This window comes from the organism of the source record quoted next, unplaced genomic scaffold (assembly GCF_019419815.1).
Source record: "Pyrus x bretschneideri cultivar Hongxiangsu unplaced genomic scaffold, Pyrus_bretschneideri_v1 Contig30, whole genome shotgun sequence".
In the NCBI taxonomy this organism is placed as follows: domain Eukaryota; kingdom Viridiplantae; phylum Streptophyta; class Magnoliopsida; order Rosales; family Rosaceae; genus Pyrus; species Pyrus x bretschneideri.
The window spans coordinates 1,617,232-1,630,540 of NW_025999613.1; the positions used below are offsets into that span (position 1 = coordinate 1,617,232).

General features: G+C 37.7%; 1 protein-coding gene across 1 annotated transcript; it reads left to right on the forward strand.

The window, feature by feature from the left end:
- The first annotated feature begins 2,853 nt into the window (after positions 1-2,853).
- Positions 2,854-8,408, forward strand: LOC103954830. Its single transcript, XM_009366659.3, is given in 7 exon segments — positions 2,854-3,353; positions 4,593-4,804; positions 4,876-4,943; positions 5,386-5,553; positions 5,556-6,996; positions 7,073-7,429; positions 7,524-8,408. Coding segments are annotated over 6 exon segments (2,760 nt in total). The 5' UTR covers positions 2,854-3,353; positions 4,593-4,620; the 3' UTR covers positions 8,066-8,408.
- The last annotated feature ends 4,901 nt before the right edge of the window (positions 8,409-13,309 follow it).

Here is a 13,309-nt window from a genome sequence, read left to right on the forward strand (position 1 = left end):
TAGTAAAGTCCAATGACCACTGAATGTGTAAGTTTTTTCAAAAGACAATCAATTTAAATTTTTTAAAAATAAAAATACTTACATGCTCGGCAAACCAATGCAGAAATAATTGTCTGTAGATCTTTTATCACGTCATGGTGGGCCTTTGCCAAACGTCGCCAAAGCTTGGGCCGACGAAGTGGCCCATTGGGTAAATAGGACCTAGCCGACGAACACAAGTTTCATCGCGCAAACCTTAAGGTATTATGCACCATTTTATTTCTCTTGGCGTCAAAAGTTTGCCTGATGATTATAGCATTGCCGTACAATTCTTTTTTGTCTCGTAAAAGTTTTGAGTAAACCCTCAATATTGACCAGTTTTGCCTTACTAACTAAAAAAATCATCGGATAAGGTACTTTTACCCGAGAAAATATAGTTTGTCGGGCATGATTATGTAGGGCAAGCCTTATTTTCTGGCAGTGCTGATGTATGCATCGACCAATTTCATTTTTCAATATGGTACAATAAAAGTTGATGGCTATCTACAATTGAGCGTGTTGATTAGTCTCATAATAATTATTTTCCATGACTATTGTAGATGAAATTTAGAGCTACGTAACACATGTCCGAACCATTAGTTTTGGTTGAGCCAAACAACATGCATGTTCTACTTGTCTTTAATTTGAACAGTTCATTGTTCAAACCATTATTTTTGGTGAGCCAAACAACATGCATGCATGTTCTACTAGACTACTAGTCTTTAATTTGAACAGTTCATTGTTTGTGTTCATAAATTATAACTTAATTCAATAAATACATTAACAAATTTTGGGACCATTCTGAATTAAGAACTCCATATAATGCCATATTCAAGGGTATGGCTCCAATGCTCCGTGGTATTAAACGTCCTGAACTTGTCACTATATAAGGTATATTTATTTTAGCAGTTCAATCTCAATGTTCAACTCTCGTCGTTTATTTTTCGGAATACATTTTCGCTCCGTTATATTGTAGAAAAATTGGCCATTCAATTAGGACGAGACTATTTGGAGAAATTATTTCTGACATCAAATTGGACTGGACAAAATTTGCATGCATGAGATATGATTTCTCTTCTGATATCTTAATACAGAAAAAGTACAGGAGACAAATGTAAGAGAGAGTCCAGTCCTCTGCTGTCCAACTAGCCAGCCAGCCAGAATCCATGGCGGTGAGATGAAATCATGGAGGTCAAAATTTGAAAAGATGAGACAAGAATTTCAAACTTTGGGAGTAAAGACAGACAAATTTAAATTTTTTTTCTGATCAACCAATCAGCCATAGATTGTGGATGCCTCATGGATGGATTGGCTGCTTCCCTCCCGATCACGTTATTAACTTTTGGCGAAATACGAGTGTTTTGTCACCAACGACAACAACTCTCCCACTAAATCCGAAAACGCGCCCAATTTCATGATCCCCCAAACCCCACAAGTCTCCATCGCCATAATGTAAAATGCAGCTTTTCATTTTGTTCATATGTTTATACTTCAGGGGCCGATCAACAATCCTTTTTTTTTTCTTTTTCTTTTCGGTTTTCGGTTTTTTTTTTTTTAACTAAAATTGTTTGATAATTATTTTCAGATTTAATTTATTCCTAAAACTTTGGTTTGATTTTGATTTTGAAAACTGAAATAATTTAAAAAACCATAGTTGTTGAAATGTGAAAGAAATTTACAATTAACATGCAGTTATCGTACACAAAAAAATAAAGAAGCCATGCAAGAGAATATACAAAGTTAGTTTCATTGGAACACTCCTCATATTATTAATAACTAATTTCCTATGGAGAATGGAAGAGTTGTCTTTGTTAGTGACAAGTTGGATTGGAATTTCCGATCCAAATTCGAATCTTTAACATCAAATCTCATATATATATATGTCAATGTCCCGGGCGGTAATTGCCTTAGTGGGGTGGTGTTTTCCTAAAGCACACATCATTTTCCCTTACCTAAGCGATATGAGATTTGATGTCCATGCAGGTCAACACAATCCGAAGGCAAACAATATCTTGTTGGGAAATGGAATGAGACATTTTGTATTTGACTTTTGTAAATAACACGTTTGATATTCAATTATTCTTATAACTGATTTATTGCGTGACTTAGTGTTTAGTGTGAATTTTGTAAGTAATGCTATTTATACCATGTTTCTATATTACATTTCTATATAACCTTAGGTGGCATCTGACGTGAACAATCACATTATCTGAAAAATTTGTAAAACCCAAGGAAAGGAAGGAGAAAGTCTCCTCGTACCACAATAATCATTTAATTAACTAGTTTTCCTTAATTATTAGTTTATTAAATAATGAACTAAATTTAAAAATCTGATTAATTCAAATGATGTGGATGTCCATATCAAATATCACCTAAGGTGGTATGAAAATGTGATATAAAAGCATAATATGAATGACATTACTTGAATTTTTTTGTATATAAAGCAAAGGATTCATAAAATATAACATGTGTGATTGATAGAAAACAATATGAAAATCCAAGGGCCGCCCATTTTCAAGGAGTATGATTCTCTCTCTTTTTTTTCCTCTTTTTCTCTTCCTTTCTATTTGAACGATCACGGTTAAATCAAGTCAATATCTTATATTAATTTTCTTTATAAAAAGAGAAAGATAAAATAGAGAATATGAGAGGAAAAGTTGAAAGATGATGAAAAAAAAGAAGGAAGAGAATCTTAATCCTATTTTCAATAGGGGAATTGAATATCATTGTTTTATTAACACTAATCTCATGTTAAAAAATCATTATATAATAGCAGCTGATAACAATCTTGTTATAAGATTCACACACGTAACAGACAATATCTTTTATCTTCAGCTTAGCGTGCAGAGAGAGAGTACTCTTGAAAAAAAATAGGAGGAGGTGACGAGTCTGTCTGATGACCGTTAAAAGTTGGAAATGCAGAAAGCCAGATAGAGACAGAGAGAGACAGAGAGAGAAGTTGGAGAGCAACCCAACTTAATATTTTCTTCATTTGAAAGCTTTCCTCCCGAATCCTCATCCTCGTTGTCACTGCAAATTGCAATTTACCAGTCACTTTCACCATAAAATCTCTGACATCCTCTGCTATATATATATCTCTCTCTTTCTTTCCCTTTCCATTTTCTTATTTTTCTCATTAATTTTCCATAACTTCTCCTCCTCCTTGTTCAACTCTCTCCAGTCTCCATCTCCCATTTGAGATTATGCTTTCTGGGTTTCTTTCTACACATTCAGTTTGACGTTGAAGTTCCAAGATCTGTATATATACTGCAAGAAATCCAGAGGAATCTGCATATTCAGAGCAAAAGGCTTCCATTTTTTCTCAAGTTTTCCAGGTACCTCTTTCTCTCTGTTTCTTATGTTTCATTGTATGAATCTCTTGAATTAGTTGATATTTGTGAAATTTTAAATCCTGGGTATGCATGTTTTTATTAGAATAGTTCGTGTTTTTGGTTTGGTTGTCAGACAAGATTTTTCACTTTCTATAGAAACAAACAGAAAATGTCTCTTTATACAAAATTTGATTAGTAGCTAATTAAGAGCAAATCACACTTGTAGGTGCAGCTAGCTTGTAGCTTTTGAGCTGCTAAAATTGAGTTAACACAGGCCCAGTAAAAGATATTTTGGCTTGAATTTCCTCTTTTTCCTGTTTGTGTTCCTTAGTCTCCAATGAACCGCTGGAAAAGTGAAAATTTATTTACTTGTTTCAACTTTTGAGGTGGAAATTTCTTGGGAGATGAATTGATGACCATAACCTGTCTATTATGCTACATCTTCAAAAGGTAGTTTTGATTTTTTTATTTATCTACATCAACAACAACAAAGTTTTATCCCACAAAGTATGATCGGTTATATAAATCCTAAAACGCCACTGCACTCGATTTTGTGTCATGTCTTCCAATAAATCTAAGTACTCCAAGTCTTTTCTCAAAGTCTCTTTCTAAGCCTTCCTGGATCTTCCTCTACTCCTTTGATCCTGAGTTGTAATTACATTTTCTAACCGGAACGCTGCAGGTCTTCGTTTCACATGTTCAAACCATCTTAATCGATTTTCTCTTATTTTATCTTCAATATCAGCTACTTATAATTTACTTTTGATATCTTTCTTTTCTAATTTTGTCCTTTCTCTGAATAAACAAATCTCTATGGCTATGCATCGTTGAAAAAAGCTCACATGGTGGGACACGCAAACGAAGACTATGGTACATCATAGTCATTTATATTTATCTAAAACCAGAATCCGCAATTGTCGACTTTGAACATACATATATACACACACACGAAGACTATGGTACATCACAATCATCTATATTTATATAAAACCAGAATCCGCAATTGTCGACTTTGAACATACATACATACATACATATATATTTACGTTTCTATGGTATTTCTTCTTGGTTAAGTTCATGTCATTTTGTGTGTGTTTATATGCAACCCGGGAGAAAAACAACTGCATTCTTATTGGGGTCATTGGGTTTGAAATTACGAACACTTGTATGCTACTTCGTTGTCCATCCTCGCACCTTCTCTAGTTTGGTGATGTAAATTTGGTGTTATTTTCTTTTGCCAAGCTCTCCCAATTCACTCATCGTGGCAAGGATGACACCCCCGAGAAGCCCTATGCCAAGAAGCCCTATGCCGAAAAGCCCTATGCCGAAGAGCCCTATGATATGCGAAAAGTACGAGACAGGATGTATGTGGCATTTATATGGCCTCTTTAACTTTCGTCAAGGTCGTTCGAATAAGAAGCTGCTTTCGCACCAGAGCCATTTAAAGAGAACTGGTAAGGCACAATTGTGAATTGAATGCTTTTTTGCTGTACTGAAAAGGTTCATAATTCTTCTTTGTATGCAGATGACGGAAATTTTAAGACCAAGCTTGATTTGCTTAACAAAATGGATGAGAAGAGCGAAAACATGGGTGTAAGTTCCAAGTTCCACCGGCCTACTTTTACAATCGAACATGGTGCATATTTTCACGTACCTGAATGTTTGTTCAAAAAACCGATTCTTATGATTCATGATGCCTGCTAGCTTTTTTGTTTTGACTTATAGAAGACGAAGGAAATATATATGTCAACTGATTTTCTCTATTGTTTCGAGTCTTCTGAGTTCTGTGCGTGTACATACATTGCCAAAATACTATTTGATCAATTACTGGAGTACTAGGCAAGAAAAACAAATGGAACTGATATATTAATAGGCTCTTCAAACCATCTGAGAGAAATATTAGTGGTAGACAAAATTTTCTTCGTTTTTTGCTTTGGTTTCTCTGATATACTCTCACACAACTGAAAGCTGACATGGTTACTTGATCGAGTAAACACTAAAACAAAATATTTGATAAGCATTTTCAATTGTTCAGGATGCAATGAAGAACAAAACTCAAACAGTTGACTCAAATATGACAAGTACAAGAAAGCTTAAGGGGGAAGAGTTGTCAACCGAGCTGCAGATAAATAAGAAGATTGCTACTGATGAAGTGAAACATATGCAATCTGATTCTAAATTCGTTTGTCCTGTTACCAAAGAATAATGGAAAGTACTAGCAATAATCATCAGAGATCTAATGAGATACCACTTCACGGTCTGAAGAATGAAACTAAGCATCGAAAACCTCCTAGTTCAACTTCAGTGGAAAAACCCCACTCAGCAGCATTGCCGGAAGTATTAAGCAAAGAGATGCATAGAAAAAAGCGAACAGGATGTGGCTGTAAAAGCATTGATTATGTAAAGTATGACCAGCTTAATGAGAATAATATTCCACCGGGACAAATGAATGCAGTGGAGGCCATTGTAAGTCAAAAATTCATTAACGGGGTGAACTACCAGTCTAAACAGTTCTCAGATGCGTTGCAGATTTTGAATTCGAATAAAGAATTGTTTATAAAACTCCTACAAGACCCCAATTCTCTGCTAGTCAAACACATCGAAGACCTCCGAGAATCTCAGGCAAGAAAACATCAGAGTAAATCTGTCTGTGAAGAGAACATTTCAGAACAAAGGACAAGTAAAGCAAGGCAATCTGAAGGTCCTTCCGGCATTCACAAGTTAAATTCCTGTGATATTTACCCATCTCAGGCAAGTGGTGATTGTGGATTTTCAGAGAGAATAGTAGTTTTAACACCTACCCCACCGAGATTGCAAAATTCTTCAGACAGTATCAATTCTTGCTCCTCCATTCAATCTTATTACAGCTTGAGAAGTAATGGGGAAACTGAGAGGCCTGCAAATTTTTCCCTCAGCCATATAAAGAGGAAACTGAGACGTGCTATAGGGGTAAGCAGCAAAGAGCAGGACTCGAAGACAATCAATGGTACACTTCAAATATCTCCTTGCCAAGTCTCTGAAGACGATTCTAAAGGAAAAGGTGTAGAGATCATTAGAAGAAATTCACCTGGCTCCAATAATGCTGCTGACAGTGGAGTAGTGAGCAAGTCTTCTCTTGATATCGAGAACAGAGTCAACATAAGCAAGGTGAATGAAGGTGAATCAAACATTGGATGTGAAGCTGCGTCAACCAGTGGATGTGGCCTTCAAAACTCAAACATTTCGCTTGCTAGCCGACCAAAGCGAAAAGAATCTGAAACTTTTGTGGAGGCTATGGAACATCTGTCGGAATTGTTAACGAATGGAAAAAAGGACAAGAACAACTTTGAAAGACAGGCACAGAAAACCTGGGAAAAGGTGGCATCATTTCCTGAGTATGACTTCTTGCCTACACGCAGTCCGGCGAGGGACTGGGAAAATACATTTGTTGATGAACCAATGCGATTTTCACCCTACGGCAATTACCAACTGGTATATGAGAACAAGTCTAGGCTTCAGAAAGAAAAGAAAACCTGCTACTCGAGTCCACTGAGGCAGGACATAGAGGCCATGCCTGAGAATAAGAAACTTGATGATCAATTGCAAGTTATTGATATACAGCGAAATATTCACACCAGAGGGCTGGGAGATAATTCAAGGCTTAAAGGTATGGAGTTACTTTCATTGTTTACTTATGTTCTATTTAGTTTAGCTTTGTTTAGCTAATAATCAATCTTCTGAAGGCTGTGTCCAAATTGTAAAGAATAATTCCACTGCGCACCGAGGAGAAACTAATTCCATAGGAGTGTCCTCTATGCGCCCAGGAGAACCTAGTTCTTTGGAAGTTCTAACCAAACCAGATAGCATGGAGAAGACCAACACTACAGAGACTAGTGATGCTACATGCCAAGGAGAAACTGATCCTTTTGAGGATCAGCCACTAACATCTTCACCAGATGTTTTCTCAGCAACTCCAATTATTCAGAGGGTGGAGAGTTCTGATAACATTGAAGATAAACGAGAGCAGCCAAGTCCAGTTTCTGTACTTGAGCACTATTATTTAGACGTCACCAGTCCCGCAAGCACCATATCTGAACCTGGTAAGCCTTCATAAGGACCTACCATTTTTTCTTTCTTTTCATTTCCCCTATCCACTTCATGTGACTGAGTTAAACCATGCATCCATTTCTGCAGCCGAAGAGCTCCAATCTCAACCTCTTACAAGGTCCCCTCTGTACATTGAAACTTCTTCTTTGAGTGAACACCAAGTTATCTCGGAGTACGTGAGGGCAGTGCTTCAAGCTTCCAGCTTAAATTGGGATGAGCTTTCACTGATGTGGCATTCATCAGATCAACTGCTTGACCCATTCTTGTTTGATGCAGTCAAGTTGCAGGCTTACCAATTCAGTGATGATTGTATGCTACTCTTTGACTGTATAAATGAAGTCCTTGTCGAGGTATATCATACTCAGCTTCCATACTCCCCGTGGGTGTCATTTATCAAGCCAATTGCCTCAAGACAACTTTCCATTGAGAAAACTGTGATTCATGAGGTGATGAAGTCTGTTGATTGGTACCTCTTACCGCATTCATCACCACGGAAGTTGCAGAAAATTGTTGAAAAGGACATAACAAGCTCTGGAACATGGCTAGATCTCCGGAATGATTCTGAGGAGGTTGTTTTCGAGATGGTAGAAGATGTTTTAGAAGAACTGATCATGGAAACCATATTTTAGCAGCCCTTCTGAAAAATTATACTACCTATAGATTTGGTCTGCATTGGACAATGGAAATTAGGCACTCGGGTAGGTTAGAAGAACTGGTTTTAAGTCACTTGAGAAATGTCTTATGACTCCTTGAACAAGCATGCAAAAATCAGTATTGGGCACGCTTGGATCTCATTTTGTGTACACTGTGTATAGTTTACTGTATGGGGAGGTCAACGTATGTATCAAGCTAGATAATAAGCCTTGTGTCTATGGTCTAGTGTCGACGGAATAAGTCAACAATGTATTTCAATCTAGCTAACAAAACGAAGTAAAGAAGATAAATAATATGAAAGGTTGACTGTTCCAAGTACTTGTTGCTTTCGTTCAAATTGTGTTGTTTACATTTCTTAGATTGACACTCTTTTGGATATTTATTAATCCATAAGAAACTTAACCTGTTCATGAATACCTGCTTCTTTGGGTGCAAGTACTAAAGAATATTGTCTTTGATGACTTATATTTTGCTTACCGATGCTGCAATGGCAGCATGGTTTATATACAGTTTGCATATACACGCATGCAATAAACAACAATAAAGGTGGCAGAAACTAAACAACAATAAAAGCGTCAGAAGCCATGTGATTGTCTGGCTGGGAGTATTCCTTCTGTTGTCCAGGTTGTACAGCAGCTAGTGGGATTATTAGTGGACAGCATTAGCTTCATCAAGTACAAACTGTACAATGCAATGGATTAGAGCTTAATTACTAAATGCGTGTTTTCTAATTGGAACCCTTTTTTGGGTAAATGAATAAGAACCCTATTCTTCTTTTGTTAAGCAAACTCGGAACCTTTCTATGTTTCCATGTACAGGTGCAGTTACTGCTGACAACGATACTACGAATTTCTGTACATTTAACTTGGGCTAAAATTTATGTTCATTTTGAATAGGAAATTAAATTAGGTAATCTGAACTCTAATTGTTAGGGCTCTGTTATATAATTGCCTGGTTTCATAGTATACCGAAACTCAGAAGTACATAAACTGGTTCTATGAGAACGGCTGCCAAAAACTTCAACGAAGTGATGGTTATGCTTCTGGCAGCGTTTGCTATCCTCTTGTTGCAGGTGCAGTCCAAGACCGGGGAAGATTATCTAAAGAAGACGACTGGAGCTGGATACACAGCCTAAACTAGTCAATAAACCTGCAGTGAAGAGTTTCCGGGTAATGAAATTGTTTACTTAGATGCCGACAGTTTACAGTTTCTACAGAAGATATAGTTGAATTCACTGGTTTATAGGATTAGTACTGGTTTGATATTGAGGTGATTTTATAAAAATTGGTTATAAAAAAAAAAAACTGAGCTTAAAAAGGTATTTGGTAAACACTTAAAAACAGCTTATTTTCACAGTTTTGGGTGAAAAAAAGCTGATAACATGAAATAGTAAAATTGAGCTTTGAAAAAAAACTGAAAACGTGAAGCAGCATAAATGTTGGATTATATGTTGAATGTTAAACATTGAATTATATGTTTAAGATAAAGTTTATAAATTTTTTTTTAAAAATAAAGTATATTTAGTAATTCACCTTTATTTGTTAATAAAATTAAATTAATGACACATCTAATATTATACTGTTTTTAGTCATTTCACACAATCATAGCTGTTTTACATAAAAGTTTACCAAACACTATAATATTGTTTTTTTTCCAAAAGCATTTTCACAAAAAAGTTTTCCAAACATTCAACTGCTTATTCTCACAGCATAGGAAAAACAGTTTTTTTTTAAAGCACAGTAATACAAAACCAGCCCTAAGGTTTACCAAACACTCTGCTACTGCTTTATAGTCATATCTTTGTTCTCTCTTTTCCACCAACACTCTGCTGCTTTATAGTCATATCTTTGTTCTCTCTTTTTCCACCAACAGACTGAACATGGTGATATTGTAGATTGCATTGATATCTACAGACAACGTGCTTTCAATCATCCTATGCTCAAGAATCATACAATTCAGGTCTACGATTGACTCTTTTTTTTGCTTGCATCAATGTCACGCTAGTGAATTATTAGCAACCATTTACTGGTGTGGACTTCACGCCAGTTACTGGTTCATATAATCGTCCACGAGTTCATGAATGACAAACTCTAAACTTTTATCGCGGTTCAAATAGTTCAATATATGCAGACAAAACTACAACAGTGCCAAGAGAGCAAGGAAATGAAGATTGGAAAATGTCTGCGTATTCACAATATGTTCCTAGAAACGTACAGTGCGCACAAGAATCCGTGCCCATAAGAAGAACAACGAATTAGGATCTAATACTAGCTGAAAATGCAGAGTCTTTGGGATTAAACTATCCAACAAGCACTCACAAGCGCAGCTCAAATACGTTTGATTCACGGGGCCATCAAGTAAGTAAACTTGTCATGAAAAACCATCCAAAATAAACTAATAGCTTTTCAATATTGTATTTGAATTCACTGATTCATGAGGTAATTGCCGTCGTTTCCTTACCTAGGAACGTCTGCAGTGCTCGAATTCGGACACCCTCGTGCAGGAAGAGGGAGCATTAACATATGGAACTCCAATGTCACAGTCACTCAATTTAGCCTTGCAAGTATGTGGCTTGCAAATGGCTCCGGGGAGGAGGATAACTCTATACAAGCTGGATGGATGGTATTAATATGTGTTTGGTGTCAACCCTGTTTATGATAAAATTGAAAACTAATTATGTTTGTATAAAAAAAAAAAAAATTAACACTTTGACCCTTTTTGTTTATAAAACCTCAAGGGCAGCTGGGTCTGCGCACTCCCTAATGCTGCACGGGAATAAAATGCTCGTCGGACCCCATTTTCGGCATTACCTTGAAGAATGTAGGATTCATTACTTTCCATATAAGCATAACCCACCACATAAACGTTCACCACATCAATTGGGACATAAATGAAGCGATCCCTGTCCGGCACATCTCCTCCTCGAGGTAGAACCGGTAAATGCCGTGATGTTGGTCATCCAAGTCGTTCTCGCAGGGCAAGTATGAACCTTGATTATGGGGCGGAGGTTGCACCAATAAGAGGGAATTAATGTCATATTCTTTGATGCATTCGTGTCAAACCAGTCAACGTTTTACGGATTTAGGTAATAAGTAGCATTTTTATGATACACAGTCAATTTGTTTGATGTATATAAATGGCTAAAATGTCATTTTTTTTAGCATTTTATCTTTACATAATGGTAAAGAGAATAAACAATTTCAGTTGTGATGTTCGAATGGTGAAGATGCATAAATCGTAAATGAAGGCGACAACTAAGTTTCCTATGGGCACATGAGGAAATACAAGCATTAATCATAATTAAATTCTCCTCTTGGCAGACTTCAACATCCCACCCATAGGCCTTGGGCCAATTCAAATGAGTCAACAGACTCAAAAACCCTTTCTCACCATAGATGTAGTCTAAAGTCTTGACCAAAAAAATACAAAAAATTCAAATTTTGTGGATAATGAGTTTGATATCTATGGAGCAAAAATAATCAAGAGTCGACACGTGGATTTTTGGGTAGAAAAGGACAAAATTACTCTCGAGGCACATCGGAACTCCTACGCGCGAGCAGTGGACAATCATCCCTCAATCAAGACAAAAGTGCCCAAATAGGTATTTATTTACAACCTATTTCATCCATCCTCATCATATCTTCTCCACAAGGTAACCCCCAAATCCTTCCTCTTTTATTATAATAATTAGCTAATTAATTAAATAACTATTCCATTAATTAGCTAATTAACCGCAAATCAAGAACCTAACCCACAAAACCATCCAAGTGGCCGGTCCATCTCCTGCCAAGGTGGCCGGCCACATCCTTATATAAGCTCTCTTATTCTCTCCAAAACTCAATTTCAATTCTCTTGCTAAATTCTATAAATTCTCTAAACACTTTTCCCTCAAAATTCTAACTTCGGCCAAAGCCCCCCCCCCAAATTCATCGTGGGCGCGTGAGACTTTTGACTTTGACCTAAGGTGTTATTTGTTTTGTAGGTACAATTTTGTCCATGAACAAGGAGGAAGAAATTTGCATCCACAAATTAGTGCTTTCATTGGGAGTTGAGTCCCATATTCGTAGAAGACTTATCCAAGGTTTTCTATTTCTCTAGATTTTATATGTTCTTATTTTTAGAATTTTTTATTTGCAAAAATTCTTTGGTAAAACGTAAAAGAAAAGTAGCAAGAAATTTGAAAACTTCAACGAACAAAAATTCCAATGTTCAAGAGATGGGACCACGGTGATCCACAAGGCTAAACGTGACAATAAGTGGAGCAGCACCACCACCACAAGGCTCCTCCATGGCAACCACCGCAGTGGCCACCATGGTAGCCACCCACGGCGAGGTACATGGCACCACCACAATGGCCCAAGCCGTGTCATCCAAGCTTGTTGTGCCATCCAAAGCCTACAACACCAAGGCCACAGCCCAAGCCGTGTCATTCCAAGCCTAAGGCAAACCGGCCCAGTGCCGCCCAAATCCAAGCCGAGCCCAAGCCTCGCACCCGCATGCACCACACGCCGAGTAGCCTACTCTCATGGCCCAGCCTACTCCCGTGGTTTCCTAAGCAGCCCAAGTCCACCTAAGATTATCTCAACCATCTGGACCTACCATCGAGCCAGGGGCATTTTCACCATACTTCTATGCGGATTTGACATCCACCAATTCGAATCTCGCGCCCGGACTCTACCACACTTCCACTGCTCAAGGAGATGCATTCATTCCAAGCTTTTCCAACCCAAATGGAGAACAACACTTGTCTTGACAAGTCATAGAATTGACAAGCATCATCGCACAGCAAATGACCATAGTGAATCAGCTTTTGCAATGCATCGAGATGCAACATGCCTCAGATGAGGTGTCCTGAAGTAAGACAAAGGCAGACGAAGAACCTAGCCAGCAGTGTTCCAGCAAGCAGCCACTCGACCAGCCACGAACCGAGTGTTTGGGCAGTGTACACTCCTAATTGGGCCCCTGAGATAGCATATACTCCCGTCTTAGCGCGCGGAGCTGCGTGCACTCTTAGTCAAGCCCACGGACGAGCATACACTCACGGTTGGGGTCACACTTCGATAATCAACATGAGTAACCTTCTAGGCGAAGTGTTCATTCGCTTCTAGGCCCGCAATGAGCATCATCCACCTCATATAGGCAGCACGACAGACGGAAAGAAGCAGTCACTAAATCCGGCTCAAGTTCAACCGGCAGCCTGCGAAGAACTCACTCACCTG